This window comes from Rhipicephalus microplus, chromosome 10, assembly GCF_043290135.1.
Source record: "Rhipicephalus microplus isolate Deutch F79 chromosome 10, USDA_Rmic, whole genome shotgun sequence".
In the NCBI taxonomy this organism is placed as follows: Eukaryota; Metazoa; Arthropoda; class Arachnida; order Ixodida; family Ixodidae; genus Rhipicephalus; species Rhipicephalus microplus.
This window is the reverse complement of record NC_134709.1, coordinates 67,423,181-67,443,867: the sequence shown is the minus strand read 5'-3', so window position 1 is coordinate 67,443,867 and position 20,687 is coordinate 67,423,181. Positions and strand designations below refer to the sequence as shown.

Genomic DNA, 20,687 nt, shown 5'->3' with positions numbered 1-20,687 from the left:
GTCTTCACGAACTTGGTGCTACTACACATTTGAGGCAGGCCATTTTATAAATTAAGTTCGTGCAGCTCTAACAGTGAACCGAATGAACTGATCAGTCAGTGACACACCAGAAACAAGCACTAGCATGCGTTCATGTGAGCAGCGAGCCTTAACGTGAAATATATCGGGCTATTTATGGCCAAAAACACATTTATTTACACGAATGTGTCGATGCAATTAAAATAAAAATGAAAAGAAATCAGTAATTGGCATTTTTGCATATATATTCTGTCATGACTCCATGAGCATAGCTTGTCCAAGCTTGCCCAGGAGTTTGAATGCAGGGTCCAAATTCCCACCTGCTGAGAATTGCTTTGTTGTAGAAGATATTTCATTATATCCCGGTTCTTTATATCAATGTTTGAGTGTATAGCTTTCTCAGACTTACTTTGGCTTTTTGGGTGCAGCTTCTTCTTTGATGGTGGCCTGCAGCCCTCTCTCGTCCATCCTGTGCTTTTTCGCGGTACCCGATGCACGCGAGTGGGATGTCTCTGTCGAGCTGCTCTCTGCGTCGCTCACTGGTTCCTCTTTGATGCTCATCATTGACCCTTCGTCGTCATCCATATTACCTGCTACGACTTCTTCAGTTGCAGCCACATTGCCTGTTGAAGGACAAAACCAGGCATGTGCAAAACATTTGGGCACTTCGAATATTCGAAAGAATATTACAGTTTTCAAATCTCTTCAATTCGAACTTAATTTCCAGGAATTTTGAAGAAGTATTCAAAATGAATGAACATATGTACACACGAACCTTGATATAACGAACCGAGATATAATGAGATGGCGATTATAATGTAGTATATGAAAAGTACTCTTGCAATATACCTACATATATGTAATGTTAGAACTATGCTTTTATAAAAAAATTTTGAATACTGTATAACATATTTTTGTGTAAGATGCAACTTTGTTACGATGAGCTTTGAGTGTATACACTACTTCGCATGTAACCCCCTGTAAAGGTGGTTTCACTACAGTGTAAATGTGCTGCATTGTGATTACACTTGTCCAGAAAACTGCTGCGAAGCTTCACTTCGAGGTTCAATGAACCGATTACCCTCTCATCGATTCAACCTTTTTTGCAGTTCTAAAAGCTTGTTATAACAAGTTTAGTGCTCTAAGTATAGTGAATTTCAAAACACATTGTGCTCTACAGATTATCGCTTTCATTCATTTTACCGAAATTCAAATCCTGCTTTTCAAAGTTGCTTTCATTTGCCTTTGCACCAAGAAGAATGACATTTGCATATGCTGTGTTCCAATTGTAAAAAAATATTGTACAGGTTTGTTGGCTCATGACAAATATGATCACTTTCTGTATAATATATGGTACCTACTATTCGAACTTGATTCGGAATCATTCGACCAAACCACTATTTGCTTCGAACCTAAAATTTGCTATTTACACATGCCTAAACAAAAGCAGTCTTCCCTACACTTATCCAGGACAATAGCGGCTAAAATGACAGCTTCATTTTGTGGCCACGCTGGTTTCGTTTAAATAGGAGTAAAACGCGAAAAACATCATCCCTTAGATTAGATTAGGGTGCACGTTAGAGAACCTGTCAAAATTCTCACCATGACGACATGTTCTGGCACATAATGTCCCAGAATATACAGTGGACTTTCAGTAAACGGAAATTCGTTTAACAGAACTGCTGCTTAAATGCAACAAATGTTTCTGGCAAGATTGGTTTCGTTTTTGCATTGTGTGCCCCTGCTTATCTCTCAGTAAACGAAACTCCTGTTAAATAGAACACATTTTACCGGTCACCTTAGGTCCCGTTTATTGAGAGTCTACTGTGATTTTCTTTTTCACAGATAGGTTACTGGGTTTCTTTCAAAGAAGTTCTCAAACTTCTGTCACAAACTGTGTCACACTTTAGCACTTCTACTCTAGAAGATGAGGGACAGTTGCCTAAGGCTTGTATTTTCAAATGGATGTGACCAGTGTGTGCCGCGTGAATGTGTATGAGGATGAATTTCGTTAAACAAGTAACTTATCAATATTATAAGTGTGACGCATTGTATTAAAACTTGAAAGATACACTTCCCGGACAATATCTACTCAAAGCTGTCCGTGGTTTCTTCAATACTGCGAGTATTTGATAAATATTCAAGCAATATCCACGCAGACTATTTCTCACAGCAGCGTGAAAACAAATCAACGATTACGACGCTCCATATAATGCGAAATCAGAGTGCAAGCAGACTGCAGGTTTTGGCAGCGCTGAACCTCTGCTCGAGCAGTTTGTTTAGCAGCAGTGGCAGGTGAAGTATTCCCGCCAGTTGCGTCCAAACTGCATCAATCAGCCGAGTTCCGCCAACAACATCTTGTAGTAAAAGGATTGAATGGGTGAAAACGCAAGGTGGGTGCACTTTGCAGGAGCGAAAAGGGTCATGTTCCCATACGAAAAATTGAAAACCATAGAAGCAGCAGCGTGAACTCTCATGCTACTGTGCACTAGAACTCTAGCTGCTCTCTGTGTTCCACGGGCTGCGCATTGCACTCGCTCTCGTTCGTCTTCCCTGTTGCGGAGCGTTCACTCACGGCAGAAGCCATGGCGAACACAAGCTTCCATGCTCTGTATTCCACGAGTGGCACTTGCCCGTTCTCCGGGCCAATCACTTGCTTGGCTGGGCACTGATAGGACATGCAATTGTGTGCGTTAAAGGCTCGTTCACGCCGAAGGTGAAGTGTCAAGGCAGGAAAGCGAGCTTTACGAAGCAGTGAGGCGGCGAGTGCGAGCGAGCACCTGTTCATATCACATGCCTTCTTTGGCTGGCAGAGGAAGTGGGGCATCTTTGCGATTTAGCGCCCATGTCACTGTCAGGTGGCAACGTTTCTCCCAAAGATACACCAGCGCCGCCGCTGGTGGCCTTCCGATTGGCTGCGGCAAAACGGTGACCTGCGGCGGGTGGCGAAAAATCGGTCACCTGGGTGATCTAGCTCACCATGTTGTTTTCCCCCTAACTTTCTTTCCGGGCGCCTTCACCACTCGGAAAGAAGGCTTCCCTGCTTTCTGCTTTCCCTCTTCTGCCACGTAGCCTTCGGGGTGAACCAGCCTTAACCCTCTTTCACTACCATTGTACAGTATAGTCGTCACGAGATTTTGTAACAAAATGACCAATGACAGCTATACCCGTCATCAACAAAAATCGGTCCCACACGCAACCAATGAAGGCTACTCTCGTCATACCCATGCTTGTTGACACTAGATTGCCACACTTGCCCATGTCGGGTCATTTGTGTCTCGGCTTTCTATATAATGCCACTTTTCATTGCATTGCCATCTGGTGAAGCCACCTGCGTGTTGTATTTTTGTACACGATTAGTGAAATACAGGAACCCCATTGAATTGAAACAATGGTACCACTTTATTCAGTGGGAAAAAATTCTTTAAAAAATTGACCCAGAAAGAAGTTTTCAGTAATGTTGGCACATTTTTTACAGTATGAAAAGAGTCATGGGCTTCGCTCTAAAATATGGTGTGCAATGATGAAAGTAGACAGGGTGCAAATGACTGTCAGCTAAACTGTCACTGATAAGAGGAGAACACACATTAGGGAATACACACAAGTGGCATTAAAAAAAATTGGTGAAGAATTTATCAACAGAAAAACACACGCAGAACAGTTACTCAATGTTGATGTTTAAATAACAATTCTTGTTCTTTCATAGGGTGATACTGGTCTGGCTTACACAAGATTTGGTTTGATTGTAAGATGTTATGCTCAAGTATTTTTCTCATGTCTTGATGGCAATGCCAGATAAATATAACAGTATTCTCAATAAAAAATAAAAATAAAATAAAAACACAAAACAGAGCCACATGAACGGCTATAAACAGCAAAGTACAAACATTACTGCATTAAAAGTCTGCTCAATGATGTACACTCAAACATAGATATAATGAAATACTGATTATGACAAAGAAAGTGAAGGATAGTCTAGCTATAGATACAATACTGGAAATATACCTTTATAACAAATTTTCGGATATAACAAACTTAATTCTGTGTAAGATGCACTTTGTTATAATGAGGTTTGAGTGTACTGCCTTTTTTATTGTCATTTCCTGTCTTGTCATGGTGTTCTGAGAATGAACCAATGCCAACTTGTCAAGTTTTGATATTACTACAGTGGAACCTTGATATATCGAACGGCGCGGCGATCGCGAAATAGTTCGATATATCCAGAATTCGATATAAAAAAAATCACAAAACAAATGCGTCAACAGCTTGCTGATAACGACCAACGAACCGTTCAAGCGTGGTGCGGTAAATACCGTATTTACTCGCATAATCGGCGCACTCGCATAATAGGCGCACCCCTAGTTTGGTTGCGGAAAATTCGATTTTTTTTAATTCCGCGCATAATAGGTGCACCCCGAACTTGGCCGTGATCAGAAACGATTCTACCCCCCAGCGGTACAGTTGGAACGCAGCCCCCGTACCCTGAAGAAAAAAAGAAGGCAAATCGATGAGCAAATAAAAAAAATTCGAAGTGAAACGACCAAACCAACGTGTCTGTCGAAATAAAACTTGAAAAAAAAAAAAAAACGGCTGTTCCATCAATTACTAATACCCCCCAAATCGCCGCGCTTTTTGGAGGTCTTCGTGTGGCAGCCTTCGTGTGGCAGGCGATCTCCGACGAAGTCGTCAGGAAAAGCTTCAAGAAGACGGGTATCTCGAACGCACTGGATGCGAGTGAGGATGACATGTTGTGGGGTGCGGATGATTCGGACACGGAAAACGAATCCCCGCTCGGCGAGGATGAATGTGTGATCTCCGACTCGGACTCCGAATAGGGAAAAGGAGGAACAGCTACGACTTTTGTGTAAATAAATTTTACGTGTGTGTGTGCAGTTGACGGCTCTCGCTTGTTCATTAAAAGGTACGTAGGTATGTTTGTTTTATGCTGAATTAATTGGTAAACGATAAAGTCGCCTTTTACTTGACAAGTGTGCAGATTTAAAGCGCGAGAACCGAGTTGAAAAAATTTTCGAAAATTTTACCCCGCGTAATTGGCGCACCCCTAACTTCGAGCCGGATTTTCTGAAAAAAAAAAGTGCACCTATTATGCGAGTAAATACGGTACTCACTTGAAGATTCAAACATAGTATTTATTGTGTTGGTTTAAAATATTGAAAAAAAAGAGTAGCCTGCTTTTTGTTGGCCATGGCAAGTTTGAAAACTGCGTCCTCAATATAGTTCAGGCGATCCATAAGTGATAGGCCGGTGCCTTCAATTGCGCCGCAGTGGCGGCGCACAAGTGCCAAGGCAGCTACAACTTCAGCTGATGTCGGGAGCGGCGGGGACCATCAGCACTTGCGGGATCCACCTCGGCAGAGTTCTCATTTGGCAGAATTTTCGATATTGTTGCGTACATGCACGAAGAAAAAGAAGCGTATACGGTGAACGCACTGGTCGCCCAGAGTGAGAGAGGAAGAAGAGGATCAGGAGGATCTTTAACCAGTCGGCCGCTTCTGAGCTGCCCCTCACGACCTAATAAACGGCCCCTTTCACCGTCTACCAGTCTCTTTCAAACGTAACAGAGTGGTGGAGGTGCTGGGTAAGCGCTTCAACTACGGAACGATCGCTGCCACAGCTTCGACGAAGCCGTCGACTTTCCAGTCTCCCACCATCTGCCGTGAGTGACTTCGACATGCCCGAAGAAGCAGGTGTTTCCAGGACGGCACCATCTGGCCCGCTTCCGTACTACCAAGTTCCACCGCCCTTCGGAGGAAAAGCCGAAGAAGATCTCGACGCCTGGCTCACCAAGTACAAACGTGTGGGCAAGTCCAATGGTTGGGATGCAGCCGCTATGCTAGCCAACGTAGTGTTCTCCCTTACCGACACCGCACTGGTGTGGTACGAGAACCACGAGGACGCACTCACGACGTGGGATCTTTTTGTTGAAGAGCTCAGGGCGTGTTTCGGCGACTCTGTTGCTAGAAAGAAGCGGGCTGAGCAAACACTGTCGCAACGGGCACAGCTACCAGGTGAGACATGCACCACTTACATAGAAGAAGTGTTAAGGCTGTGCAAGGTGGTCTGTGCTACCATGTCGGAAGAGGACAAAGTTGGGCATCTGCTCAAAGGGATAGCTGAGGACGTGTATAATTTTCTAATTGGAAAAGAAAGCCTCAGTTCTGTGTCCGACGTCATTCAGCATTGCCGAACGTTTGAAACGCTCAAGATGCGTCGAATTGCGCCCAATTTTGGTCAGCTGGCTAACGTTACAACTGTTGCCAGTGTGGACACGAATCCTGGCCTCGACCTTTTTTCTACAATTTGACAGATTGTTCGTGAGGAACTGTCCCACCGAGAAATGTCGTGTTCGACAGCTGACCATCGCGAGTTGTGTCTGCCACGTGAGGCTATAGATGTGCCTCCTTTGACCCCATGGCAACCGACGATGAGCGCGGCAACTGTGGAGTACAGCCCTGCTCCACAGTCAAGGATGACAACCAGACTTCCCGCGTCACGGTATGACCGACGCTCTCGGCGCATGCCTCCTCGACACCCGACGTCTCGGTACGACTCACCCAACCAGTACATCCGTCACACAAGAGCAAATGATGACGCTCTATTCATCGACGAGCGACCGACGTTTCGAACTCGGCTGGTGTGCTATTCCTGCGGTGTGCCAGGCCACATATCGCGATTTTGCAACCGTCGGGTGACTCCTCGGTATCACCAACCATCTGACTTTTCACAACCCTTCGAACAGCCTCATGGTGTCCGGCGGCTGGCCCACATACCACCTGATGATAACTATTGGCCCAGCAGCTTCCGCAACCACTCCCCGGCATCTAACAGGAGTTTAACGCCCCCACCGCGACCTCGTGATCATCGTTCTCCTTCACCGCTGCGTCGCAAAGCACCCTCTTCGCCACCGGAAAACTAGCTAGCGCGGCCAATGGGGGTGAGGTCGCTGGAAACGTGCTACTGAGAGAAATACCTCCTGTGTGTATGTATAAAAACAAAGTGCGTGTTTTGGTGGATCATGTGCCTGTGATGGCCTTGGTGGACACAGGTGCAACGATTTCCGTGATGAGTGCTTCCTTTAAAGACGTGTTAGGGTGGAAAGTTGTTTTTACCTTGGATGAAACTTCGACGTTTTGTGGAGTGAGTGGAGAGCCATTGCGCCCTATTGGTGTGTGTAGTGCTGAGGTATTTTTGGGAGGCCTTATGATAACGACAGAGTTTGCGATTATTCCTCGGTCGACACATGATGTCATTCTCGGCATGGACTTCTTGCAAGAATGTGGTGCCACTGTAGACTGTTGCACGGGGAAAGTCTTTGTGAGTGGCCAGATGCCTTCAGAACTTCTGGACACTCCGGCAAATGACCAAACTACGCTGTGTGTCTGTGGCGATACGTTCATACCTGCGTTGTCTACCGTACGTGTTCCTGTTGTTTGTGGCGGCGTGGATTCTGACAGCTTCGATGCGAGCGTAGAACCAATGCACATAAACTGCGTGAAGAAGAATGTGTTGGTTCCCCATTGTGTGGTGTCGATTGATGGCGGACGAACTGGCCTATGGACTGTAAACTGTTCCTCTGAGCCCGTGACACTACCCAATGGTTTGAAATTAGCTTCGGTCAGCAATGAACACGTGACCTTATCAGTGGTTGAGCTCACAGATGTGCCGGAAGAACGTGACGGAACTGGTTGTCACAATTTGGACGGGGCGCTTATGGCAAAGATAAATAAGTCGCTTAGCTCAAGCGAGCGCCGAACTTTATTGAATGTGCTGTTGAAGCACGTTTCGGTATTTGACTTTGCACAGAAGGGCAAAGTAGCCCCTATCCCCCTGTCTCGAACGCGCCATACCATCAACACTGGCGCGGCAAGTCCGATTCGCCAAAAACCATATCGTGTTTCCCCGTCAGAAAGACAAATTATCAACGACCAAGTGCAGGAAATGATGCAAAAGGGAGTGGTACAAGAGTCAGCCAGTCCGTGGGCAGCACCGGTAATCCTCGTTAAGAAGAAAGATGGATCTTGGAGATTTTGCGTCGACTATCGCCGACTGAATGCAGTGACTAAAAAGGACGTATACCCGCTGCCACGTATAGAGGACGCAATAGACTGCTTACATTCGGCCTCTTATTTTTCCTCCGTAGACTTACAATCCGGTTATTGGCAAATTCCGATGCACCCAGAGGACAAGGAAAAGACTGCCTTTGTAACCCCTGATGGGCTCTTTGAATTCAACGTGATGCCATTTGGACTGTGCAATGCACCGGCCACGTTCGAGAGGTTTATGGACACCATCCTGCGTGGCTTGAAGTGGAACATCTGCATGTGCTACCTCGACGATGTCGTCATCTTTAGCCGCACGTTCAGTGAACACAACTCTCGTCTGGACACTGTTTTGAACTGCATCCGAAACGCTGGCCTAATTTTAAACTCGAAGAAATGCCACTTCGGAGACCGCCAGACGCTCGTGCTCGGGCATCTCGTTGACAAGAATGGCATCCGCCCTGACCCCCAGAAGACAGCAGCAGTTGAGGCGTTCAATGCGCCGCGTTCCGTCAAGGAGCTTCGTAGTTTCCTGGGGCTTTGTTCATACTTCCGCCGCTTTATTCCGAAGTTTGCCGACATTGCGTACCCTCTCACATGCCTCTTACGAAAGGACAATTCCTTTGAGTGAACTCCGGAGTGCTATTCTTCATTTCGTCAATTGAAGTTTTTGTTGACGTCACGACCCGTCCTTCAGCACTTCAGTCCTTCTGCTCCGACAGAGCTTCATGCGGATGCTAGCGGCATAGGTATTGGAGCCGTCCTAGTACAACGTTACGGCGACCGCAAACGTCATTGCATACGCAAGTCGCTCCCTAAGCAGGCCGGAACAAAACTACACTGTTACCGAACAAGAATGCCTGGCGGTATTATTTGCAATTCAGCGGTTTAGGTCTTACCTGTACGGACGCCCATTCACAGTCGTAACCGACCACCACTCGTTGTGTTGGCTTGTCAACCTTCGTGACCCTTGTGGCCGCCTTGCACGCTGGGCACTCCAGCTACAAGAATACAGTTTTACCGTCGCTTACAAGAGTGGTCGTCGACATGCTGACGCGGACTGTCTTTCACGTATACCACTTAGCACAACAGATTGTGAACCCGGTGACCTTGACCAGCTTGTAGCGTCAGTTTCGCCTACGTTCCCGGACTATCCCAGTTTCAGAGCAGAACAGCGGAAAGATGCTAAACTAGCACCACTATTCGCCGCTGCATCCGCTTCCACTAGTGCACGCCGTTTCTGTATGCGTGATGGACTGTTGTTCAAAAGGAACCTCTCCAGCAGTGGCGCGCGTTTCCTTCTAGTGGTCCCGGAGAGCCTGCAAACAGTTATTATGAGTGTCATGCACGACGACCCTACATCTGGACATTTAGGTTTGGCGCGGACGCTTCACCGGACTAAAGAGCGCTTTTATTGGCCTGGTATGCAGAAGTCTGTTGAGAGTTATGTGGCAAGCTGCATGCAATGTCAGCGTCACAAACGTCCATCAACTGGTCCAGCTGGTCTTCTACAGCCGATGCCTACTCCAAGCGCACCTTTCGAACAAGTGGGCATTGACTTTCTGGGCCCCTTCCCAAAATTGGCTAAAGGCAACCGATGGATAATTGTTTGCGTCGACTACCACACACGCTACTGCGAGACGGCAGCCGTCCCCTCCGCAACTGCCAGTGAAGTCTCGTCGTTTTTGTTACAGTACGTCATCCTCCGACACGGCCCACCTCGCCTGATTATCAGTGATCGTGGACGACAATTCACAGCGGATGTCGTGGAGGAGCTGCTCCGTTTATGTGAATCCCGCCTGCGTCACTCGACACCATACCACCCCCAAACTAATGGGCTGACGGAGCGTACCAACCGCACCATTATCAACATGTTGTCTATGTATGTCTCATGCGACCACAAGAACTGGGATGACGTACTCCCGTTCATTACTTACGCGTTCAACACCGCGAAGCATGAGATTACAGGCTATAGCCCTTTCTTTTTGCTTTATGCACGTTCGCCCCGGCACACAATCGACACAATATTGCCTTTCTGTGACCACGACAACGTCACTGTCGCCGAGACTCTCTGCCTCGCCGAAGAGGCGCGTCGCATAGCTCGACTACGCACATTGGCATCGCAAGACAAAGCGAAGGCGCGCTATGACATTCACCATCGACCAGTGATTTATCGTCGTGGTGATCTGGTGTGGTTGTGGACTCCGATGCGCAAGCGCGGGTTATGCCAAAAGTTTTTGGCCACTTACGATGGACCTTTTGTCATCGTCGACAGACTTACAGAGGTCAACTATGTAATAGCTCGTCTCACGGCGAGTGGTCGACGAGCTGCCAAAACTCAAGTGGTTCATGTTGCGCGCCTGAAACTGTACACGCCACGACAACTCGACTGACTCGTCCGGCGGCCTTCGTCTGCGCGGAGAGGAATGTTGCGTACATGCACGAAGAAAAAGAAGCGTATACGGTGAACGCACTGGTCGCCCAGAGCGAGAGAGGAAGAAGAGGATCAGGAGAATCTTTAACCAGTCGGCCGCTTCTGAGCTGCCCCTCACGACCTAATAAACGGCCCCTTTCAACGTCTACCAGTCTCTTTCAAACGTAACAATATATTGAAGTTTGACTGTATTTACATACAGAGACTGCAAGTATGGAGTTGTGCAATGTATGCTTGTACATATGACAAGCTCCAGGAGCACATAGAATGAGGACTTACCATCAATAAATTATATCCAGCCAAAAAATGGACGCACACAGGAAGTGGAGACAGGAATGCGACTAGCTGCTTTTCCGTATTCACCTTCTTTCCCTGTGTACATAGGATTTTTGGCTGGATACAATTTCTTGAAGCAGTGCACTAACTAGCCAAACAACGAGTGTCATTAGACTCACCGTCAGTATTCAAGATGCCAACAATGTCCTCAACCTTGGGAGACTGGACGCCAAAGTAGCTGGCATCCATGGTGGCCGCCTCTTGGACGTCGAAATCTTCCAGGTCCAGGGCTTCGTCGTCCTCGGCCTCCACTTTCACTGGCAAGAGGCCATCTGGAAATCACAGGTGCACGAGACTCGTAAAGCTGCGACACAAAGCATCTGCAGGACGAAAACTCGAAACACGCAAAGAACACTTCCAGAGAAGCGTCAGGGCTTGCTTGTACTAGAAACGAAAACTGCTTATACAAGCTTGTTGGAAAAGATCAGTTTGGTTGGAAAGTGACGAGTACTCGCCTCTCCTCTTTCAGCCTTGCGCCTGGACTTGCAAACCCAGTCAACTAATCCATGCAGAAACAAGATATTTGTATATGTTGATGTGTACCTTACATGGTGCTGACAGTAATACAGGCTGATATGAACAGCGTCAATCACAAGACATTTCGACAAAGGGACGGTAGGCCACACTCGCTTGTGTGAACATTCGTCATCACAAAATGCTCTCTGGTTGCCACTTGTGCTGTGTCACATGACCTCCACCAGTTGTTGGTGTGAACGTACTTATAGACTGCAGCTAACCTTTAGACAGTGTTTTCATGAGCACAGAGACTTGTCCTTGCTTTCAAGGAGAGAGGTTACCCGTTGAAACGTTGGCACCAGGCTACGTTTTTTACTTGCTAAACCCAAGATGATAAATTTGATGGTTCAAACAAAGATTAGGCAAGTAATAAAGCAATGTTAAAGTGGGCTCGTTTTAATGAACAAAAGCATGGCTAACTGGTATGTTGCAATAACTAGGCTTGTGCAAATATTTGAGTGCTTCAAATATTCAAATGAATATCACAGTATTTGTGGGTTCAAAATTATATTATAAAAAAATTCAAAGTAGTAGTCTAAATGAACGAATTAATGTATCCCTGTGTAATCCCTGTAAAAGTAGTTTCACAGCAGTGTAGAAGTGTTAAGCCAGAAAACATTTATTTAAATGTATATTGCCTGCATGTAACTTCCTGTAAAGATGGTTTTACTGCAGTAAAAAGTTGCTAAACTGTGAAAGCATTTATTTATAGGAAATCCGGACTGCCGCGAAGCCCCACTTCACGGTTAAATGAACTTATCACCCTCACATCGATTCATCGTTTCTGACGTTTAAAAGTTTGTTGTACTGGCTTATATGCTCTAAGTATAGCAAATATTAAAACGTAACATATTTCACAGGTTATCACAAGTCAAACTTCACAAGTCAAATCCGACTACTATTCAAAACTGTTTCCACTTCCTATGAACCAAAAAATGGCATTGCAAGGTCTTGTTTCAATTTTTTTTTTTAAATGTTGTACTGGTAAGTCAAGACATTACAAATATGCTCATTTTCTATTATGTGCGATATTACTATTTGAATTCGATTCAAAATATTCGATTCAAAATATTTGCTTCGAACCTAAAATTCACTATTTGCATAGGCCTAGCAATAACTTATCACCAGCAACAAGACAAAACAACAAAGGCAGCACTCTTGCCTTCAAGATTGTCAGAAGACGTGGAAACAATATCAACAGGATCACTCGCAGGTTCTGTCACATTGAGCAAATCATGCCGGAAAAGGTCACTCCCAAAGAGGTCTTGGTCGGTATTCCAACTGCACAAAGAAAAATAAAGGAAAAAAATTGTGGCATGAATCTCAAATAGCAACCCTTACTGCTCGGCACTAGAATATTGAAACCACTTTGGTTAAAAATGGCAAAGCTGCATGCAATGTTTTGAAGTTATGTAGATAAGTGATGCTTTTTAAATGAGGAACAGTCCTATGGCACAGTCGAATCTTGATAATTCGAACTCGAAGGGGCCCAAAAACTTGTTCTAATTAAAAGAAGTTTGAATTAATGAAAGCCAAATAAACAGAGGGCTCTCCATGCAGTGGCGCATGTGCATTCAGCTAACACATGAGGGGAAAGTTTAAGAACACTTACATTTATTCACAAATCACAGGACTTCTGTTATTAATTGAAGTAATCGGTGATGTGCGTTTGCACACGTTTGCCTTGCAGTGAGTAAATCGTTTTCGCACGCAGCTTACAAAGCATTTCTACTTCGGCTTCAGCATTCTCCTGGCAAGAGAAGTTGCGCGCGAAAATGTCCAGCGCCGACACTTTCTAAAGACGTCGACAACAATGACTGCTGCGTAGCAGGTCCTCCCGCTCTTCACTACGCAGCCGCAGCACGGCCAGCACGCGACAAGAAAGGAGGAGTGTCTCCACGCGGAGAGAAGCAGATCGGTATTTGAGAGAAAACCACCGTGTAGGAAAAACTATTCTTACACCGTGGAGAAAACCAACACTCCACGGCAGCTTTTTTTTTTGCTCTTTTTGCGCATGTCGTTGAAAGAAGAAGGGTTATGTGGCAGGGAAGGGAAAGGGGGAAGCCTGGCACCAGCGTGCGATAGACACACCCCCTCAAGATGCAGAGCCGTGCTCCCATAAGAGGCAAGGGCTGCAGAAGATAGTGCCTTTTTCCTTTCCTTCAATTACACAATCATTCAAACCAGCGACGGCTTTTTTTTTCCCTCTCTCTCTTCGCGCGCGATGTTGGATGGAGAAGGGTCTTTACGTGGCAGGGCAGAAAAGGGAGAAGCGTGACGCGGGCGCGACGCAGATCGGCATTTGAAAGAAAACAAATATTCCCCCGCAGCCTTTTCTTTCCTTTTCATTTTCTTCGCGGGCAGCGTTGAGGTGTCGCAGGTGCCGTGACGAGATTGGGCGAGGTACTGAGAGCATTTTCAGAGCGCGGTATGTTCGAATTACCCGTCAGAAGTGCTTGGGCGTTCGAATTACCGGGCATTTTCGCCCATTGAAATACACATAGCTTTGACAGGACCTCATCGTGAGTTGGAATTAAGCGTGTTCGAAATAATGAGATACAACTGTATATGTGTTATGTACTCGCAAGAAAAATAAGAAAATTCGATTAAATTTATTTTATTTGCATCATAACGATACAGGAACTTGTGATACACAAACAAACGCTCCTCATTTGAAGGCACATGGGCTTCACAGCACGATTAACCCATCTCATGAAAGAAAAGTAAGCCTATGTAAATACTAAAGCACTTCGAATAGTTAAAGGAATGTTGGAGCATTTGAATTCGCTTGAACACAACTTTAAAATTTCAAAAAATTCAAAATACTCTCAAAGTAACTCAATAATAATACCTTAGGTTTTATGTTCTAAAGCCATGATATGATTATGACGGACGTCCTGGTGAAGGGCTCTAGAAATTTCGACCATCTGGTGTTCTTTAAAGTACACTGACATCACGCCTGCTTTTTGTAAATAAAGTCAGTTGGAAGTTCTGTACTTGTGCGTGTTTATGTGTTCTAGTTTCTATCCTGTCTCTATCGTGCAGTTTAATCCTTTTTGAAATTGTGAACCGACTGGCCTAACAACATGCCTTGCATCAAGTTTTGTTTGCACGAGCCCAGTTCTAACCTCTTGTGCCTTTAAAATGGGAATGTATGGATGAGGTTTCACTGGATATGACGAGTCCTCAGTAAAGTATTTTCTGCCACAATTTTTTAGTATGTTAGGTGCGTGATATGAACACTTACTGCAGTACATTTCAAACTTCACAAAATTGCACAGCAATTCTGTATGAACAAAGCTCTGTGAGCTTCCAAACAGTGTTAATCCTGTATAAGTGTGTTTAAGACAATATTCTTTTTTATTTGATTAAAATGTAGAAATAGATGCCTTGCCCACATACTACTGATGGATTTGTCACTGTGTGTATAAGCACCTTCCATCTCATCAAGTCCCAGCTCTGTCAAACGCTGGCTGACAGTAGAAACCAACAAATGAGACGCTGTTGTGCCACTTAGAATGTCAGGTCACAAATGCATACCGAAAAACTTACTGGAAGTCTTCGGGTGTCATCAGGCTGTCGTGCATGTCGAACGATGAACTTGTTGTTGTGTCGTCGCCCGTGTCAACGGGCTCAGTCTTGATGTGGATCTTGTCAGGCATGTCTGAGTTGCAAGAGTCTACCACAGGCTGTGTGAAAATAGATACGGCACAAAAAAAGGTTAAAAAATATGGGCCCACTTCTTTGCATGGAGGCTTACTTCTTATGAAATTATTCGAAATTCAAATAAATATCTATGCTGAATATAAAATGTTTGAGCTTCTGAGTTTATGAGAACCTTTATTTGACAACACAAAAATAATTGTGAGCACTATAACACTGCTTTGATTGCTGACTAGTTGCACTTAGCATGTCACCTGCGCAGTTCACGGGACACCTGCTGTACCGCACGCACACTTTAGCCGCGACAGTGATGTTCGTGCCCACTGTGCTTACCGTACAGTGATTATTTTGTCGAGTCAACATGGCAATGGCAAGATTTCTGCAAGCGGCGCCAATGAACTAGCGGCCTTGTACAAGAAGGCAACGGTCAATGGCACTGCAGTGTGTTTGAGTCGACGCCAATTAAACGCATGTCGTACGCTTGCAAGAACACTGCGCTTGCTAAAGCAACGTGCTCATTTGCCAGCGAGCTTACACTACAGCAAAGTCTCTTGGCACCCGTGCTGCTCCCGATCGTGAAAGAAAGCAGTGATTACCTTGTTGAGTCAGCTCAGCAACAACCAGTTGTTTGCATTTCTGCGGTGCACACTTGCAATGTTGTTATAACTAGGCTTGTGCAAATAGTGAATTTTCGGTTCGAAGCAAATTAAAAGCAAATAGCAACAGAATCGAAAGTTGGGCTAGTTGGATATGCATGGTATAACTATCAGTTAAAGCACACGAAAAACAGACAGGAAGAGAGGACAAGCACTTTCTTGGAGTTTAGTCATACTAAAAGCAAATGGTAATTTTAGTCAAATAATTTCAAATCGAATTCAAATAGTGTATATATATATATATTGCACATTTTAAAGGAGAATGGCCATATTTGTCATGACCTTACCAGCCTGCAGAATATTTAAAAAAAGTCGAAACAAGCTCTACACAAATGCCATTTTTTCTTGCATCAATGAAATTGACAGCATGTAAAATGTGTTACTTTCTAGAATTTCCTGTACATGAAGCATATAATTCGGTATGAGGAGCTTTCAAACTGAAAAATATGAATTGATGTGAGGGTAATATGGGCATTTAACCTTGAAGTGGGGCTTCGCGACAATGTGGATTTGTCCTGGATGCGTGTTTTCAAGGCTTAGCAGCACTTCACTGCAGTGAAACTGCTTTTAAAGGGGGGGGGGGTTGCAATTGAATATACTCCTACATAAAAGCTTACACGGTTTAGCACAACTCCACTGCAGTGAAGCCACTTTTACAAAGTGTACCAAACAATTCAATATGCATTTATTCGTTAGTTTCAAAATGCTCCAAAATTTGTATAAGTTTTTCTCGATTCGAGGTGAATATTGCATTATTCGTTTGTGAATATTGGAAGCATTCGAATATTCACAGATGCCTAGCTATAACCGTGATCTGATTGCGCACTTGCACAACAACGTGCAAATGTGTAATCACATTTGCGCATTGCTGTTAGTGATGGCTTGCACCCCTAAAGCAGATTCGCTCCATCTCTTTGAGTTTAGTCATACTCTGGGAGGAAGTACAGCTTTAATTAAGGCAGTAGATTTTGGAAAGCTGTAGCACAGGAATCTTTCAACTGGCCTACAATGACTCCTTTGCACACTGCCATGGAATGTTTGGTAGACAACCTTGCCATTTAATGAACAGGCTTCTACTAAGCAGCCTTATTTAATTTTTTCTTACTTTGATCAGAGCCCGCCTCTCCTTGAGGTGCATAGCTGCCTGAAGTGAACTTGCGGCATTACGTCGACGGGGAGTGTCCAAAACAGGCAGAGTCTCTTCTACTGTCGCCACAGGGGCCATCTTTGCCTTTCGGCACATGGCCAGAAGAGTGGTGGGGCCCTCTGAAATGAAACGAATTGGTTCACTGAATTATAATGAATAAAGCATTGTGTAAAGCCGTTGCTGGAATTAATTTCAGCCGCAGAGGCTTGTTTTCCAAAGGCCAAACAGTGCTGTTTTTTCACAAATTTAGAAAAAAGAAAAGAGTGGGGACTAGTGCTCATATTCTCTGTAACAAGTTGCCGCCTGCACCTAAACAGCATAATGGAAGCACACACGATTCGACAGCAACAAAAAAATGTTGCAGCGCAGTGCCGACTTGTCGCCATCATTATACAGCCAAAACTACTTACTATGACGCAAGCTCTGACGGTATATCCGATATAATGATAGGCAGCTGCTCTGTGGTAACGTTCATGTGACTTATAAGGTGAAATCAGTTTCTATTCTATATCAGCAGTTATTAACAAGTAAACCTGGATCCTGGGAGTCTGCACAAAAAGTAAAAGGAATATTTCGTGACACTTGAGTATTGTTATACTAAGTGGATTTGACTGTAATCCCAGCCTATGACCTCTGCAGAATGAAGGTCTGATAATAATTCTACTCTCTGAACTTTTGTCTACCAATAAACCACTATTGGTGGACTTTATGAACAGTAATATTTTACTGTTAGCGTGATAACGGAGGTTAAAGAAATGGCGTTACCCTGCAGCAAACCTTCGTTGTGGACAGCATCCTATAGTTTAGCGGGATAGCGTTTACGTGGTTTACATGCCCCAGCTGGGACGGTGGCACCACTTATCGAATGATTAATAAGTTGAACTGTGAAAAGGAAAGGAAAACGATATGTTTGCCTGTGCCACAGCACAAAGCATTGTTACAAGTTTATTTTAGTAATAACAAAAGTAAATAAATATGAACCACGCACCAAACGCGAAAAAATTTATATGTTGCCAATTCGTTAACATCGATCTTGTAGTTAGGCCTAGATGCATTCGAAATGGGAAACTATCTCAAAAACTACGCCAACTTATCCATAATACTCCGTCATCGAAGCTAACTGAAAGCAACCGAAGCCACTTTAAACAGTTGTTTGCTGCGAACAAAGTAAATCTTTCAACAACTACGCCAAATCACTTTTAAGCGGGCATCCGAAAGCTCCCCCATGTTGTATGCATACTATGTACACCTACGCTACTACGGTAACGCTAAATCTGAAAAGTAGTGCGCGTACGGTAAGCGGTACGGGTAACGTACGTATCTGTGCACGCGCACTTTGATCCAGCTATCACGGTACGCTCGGTATTCCAGTGTACTTAACTGTTTAAAGTGGCGTCTCTCATAATCATATAGTGGTTTTGGGACGTTAAACCCCACATATCAATCAATCAATTATAACTGTTTAAAGTCTAAGTTGCAAAAGACAGTCATTATCAGCAGGCTTACACTTGGTTCTCATCACTGGGGCATTCTATACAACTTTTCGCAGGAGCACTCTCTAACCCCTGAGCTGCAGGGGCCGAGGGTATGCTCTCAGTGTTGTCATCGTGCCTTGGGCTGCGCATGACACACTTGGATGTAATACACTCAAACCTCGTTATAACTTATTTGAAGGGGTGCCACAAATTATTTTGCTATATTGATTATTTCGTTATATCGATTATAACAGTTTGTGGCAATGTATGCTCACATGGGCGCACACCTATAAGCATGCAAAGAAAGAAACCACCTCACGGCCCGATGTAATGCTACACGACCACGCATGCCACGGCAAATAAACACAGTCGAACCTCATTAATTCGAATATGCTTAATTCAAACTTCCAGTGAATTTGAACTCACACTGAGGTCCCATCAAAGCTATATGTATTCCAATGGGCAAAAACGCCCTGTAATTTGAACGTGCAAGCACTTGCGACGGTTAACTCGAACATATCGTGCTCAGAAAATGCTCTCAGCACCATGCCCAATCCTGTGGCGGCACCTCTCAACGCTGCACGCGAAGAAGAGAAAGAAGAAAAGGGAAGACTGCGGCGGATTGTTTGCTCTCTCTCAAATGTCGATCTGCGACGCACATGTGCCACGCTTCTCCCGTTCCTGCACGTAGAGACCCTTCTCCTTTCAAGGGCGCATGCGTAGAGAGTGGAAAAAAAAAGCTGTCGCGGAGAGTCCCCTTTTCTCGGTGCAGAAAGTAGCAGCGGAGACGCAGTCGCTGCCGTCGTCTTTAAGGCGCGGAGAGAGAAATCGCTTTGCACCACGGCGCCGCTTCTCGGTCATGTGACCCGCTGAGTGCTTCCTCAAACCTCTCCGCTGGCAGTGTGAAGAGGATGGCTCTCTCGGCCGCGCGTGGCGTGGCTGTAAGGTCGGCGCGAGGTAGTTTTCAAAGAGCCGCGCCGAACGAGCGTCAAACTCCGCAGAAAACCAGATACTTAACACAATACGGTCGTTTTTTTATAGATTATTTGATAGACTAATTTAGTTTGTTATATCCATTTACCTGTCAATTTTACTTCGTTACAATGAGGTTTAAAATGCATGGTTCTCACTAGAGCTTTCAAAGGCAATTTCATTTACTTCATTATATCTATTATTTCGTTATATCCCATTACGTTATAACGAGGTTTAAGTGTATGTGTAATAGGCACCCCCCTCTGATAAAAAGTGGCTGTCGTGGCAGGAAAATGTGCATACTCGAAGAACAAACCACCTGGCCATCACTGTGTCGTGTACGGGTGCACGTGCAATCAGTGCAAGAGGAACAATTTGAGTGAAATTGTGTCTGCAGCACAGTACGCCACGCGATGTGTGCAGGTGTGTTATGTTCACGCTGCATTGCTTTTCGTCGTCGCCTGAATTGTGGAATCGGTGGGTGTCGTCAGTAAATCGAAAGAATGTCCGCGTGTTGCCATCGTCACGCCTCTGGTCATGGCACTTCATTGGCAGCAAGAAAGCAGATGAGAACAACATTCCTGAGCTGCTCTTTGGATACCGAAGGAAGGTACAGACGGAGTCACACGTGTCTACAGTGCCCAGCCGGCCGCTTTAATTGCCATTTTCAGCAAAAATATGCAAATACCGATGCTGAAATAATAGGTAACATAGTTACATCGCATGCACTTTTTTGCTATAATTAAAGCATGAGCGGGAGCTCGGAGCTAATGTGAAGTAGCAGCTGGGCGCAACAGCGTCCCCAGCCACGCACCCCGCTGCTCTAGACAAGTGTGACCATGTATTTATGCGAATCGCTGAAGGTACTGCGCTTACTGCTGCTAGTACCGACAACGAAGCACCGCCGTTCACAGACGCAGAGCTCATTCTCGCCTTTGCGTCGCTGAATGATTCAAACAGTGGCGAATTGATGAGTGGCCGCGATGATATCACACAAAACTGTCTAAGTGAACGAAAAATTGGCGAACGCAGACTTCAGTAGAGATCTCACACCAACGGATAGGGCGCCGATTCAAGTTTAACGGCACCAAACTTGTTAATTTGGTCATACTTCGCCACAAACCCAGCTGATTCAGAAGACCTCGGGAGAGCACCGAGCTTAGACCACTGCAAATGTGCAGCACAACATGGTGAAAACAACGTTCGCAGACAACCGAAACAGGACGGTGTAGTCTGCATTGCCATCGTCATCATTACGAACAGCATAGTAACGACAGAAAAACCACAACCCTCCATGCCTCTTTGCGTTTAGAATGCGTGATGCCTTTTTTGCCTGCGAGTGCTCAAAAGGCATCGCAACAATCGAGTTCTTGGCGACCAGGACGTCAGCGACTGCGGCAAACTTTTTCG

The 20,687-nt window shown here is 45.0% G+C and overlaps 1 protein-coding gene across 1 annotated transcript in view; it reads right to left on the bottom strand.

Moving 5' to 3' along the window:
- Window positions 1-20,687, bottom strand: part of Atac2 (Ada2a-containing complex component 2) — a 43,283-nt gene that overhangs the window by 17,072 nt on the left and 5,524 nt on the right. Inside the window, exons 5-9 of the mRNA XM_037433705.2 lie at window positions 16,789-16,949; window positions 14,917-15,053; window positions 12,527-12,645; window positions 10,968-11,120; window positions 428-641 (exon numbers count right to left, since the gene is read on the bottom strand). Coding sequence (XP_037289602.2) covers window positions 428-641; window positions 10,968-11,120; window positions 12,527-12,645; window positions 14,917-15,053; window positions 16,789-16,949 — 784 coding nt within the window. The remainder of the gene's footprint in view (window positions 1-427; window positions 642-10,967; window positions 11,121-12,526; window positions 12,646-14,916; window positions 15,054-16,788; window positions 16,950-20,687) is intronic.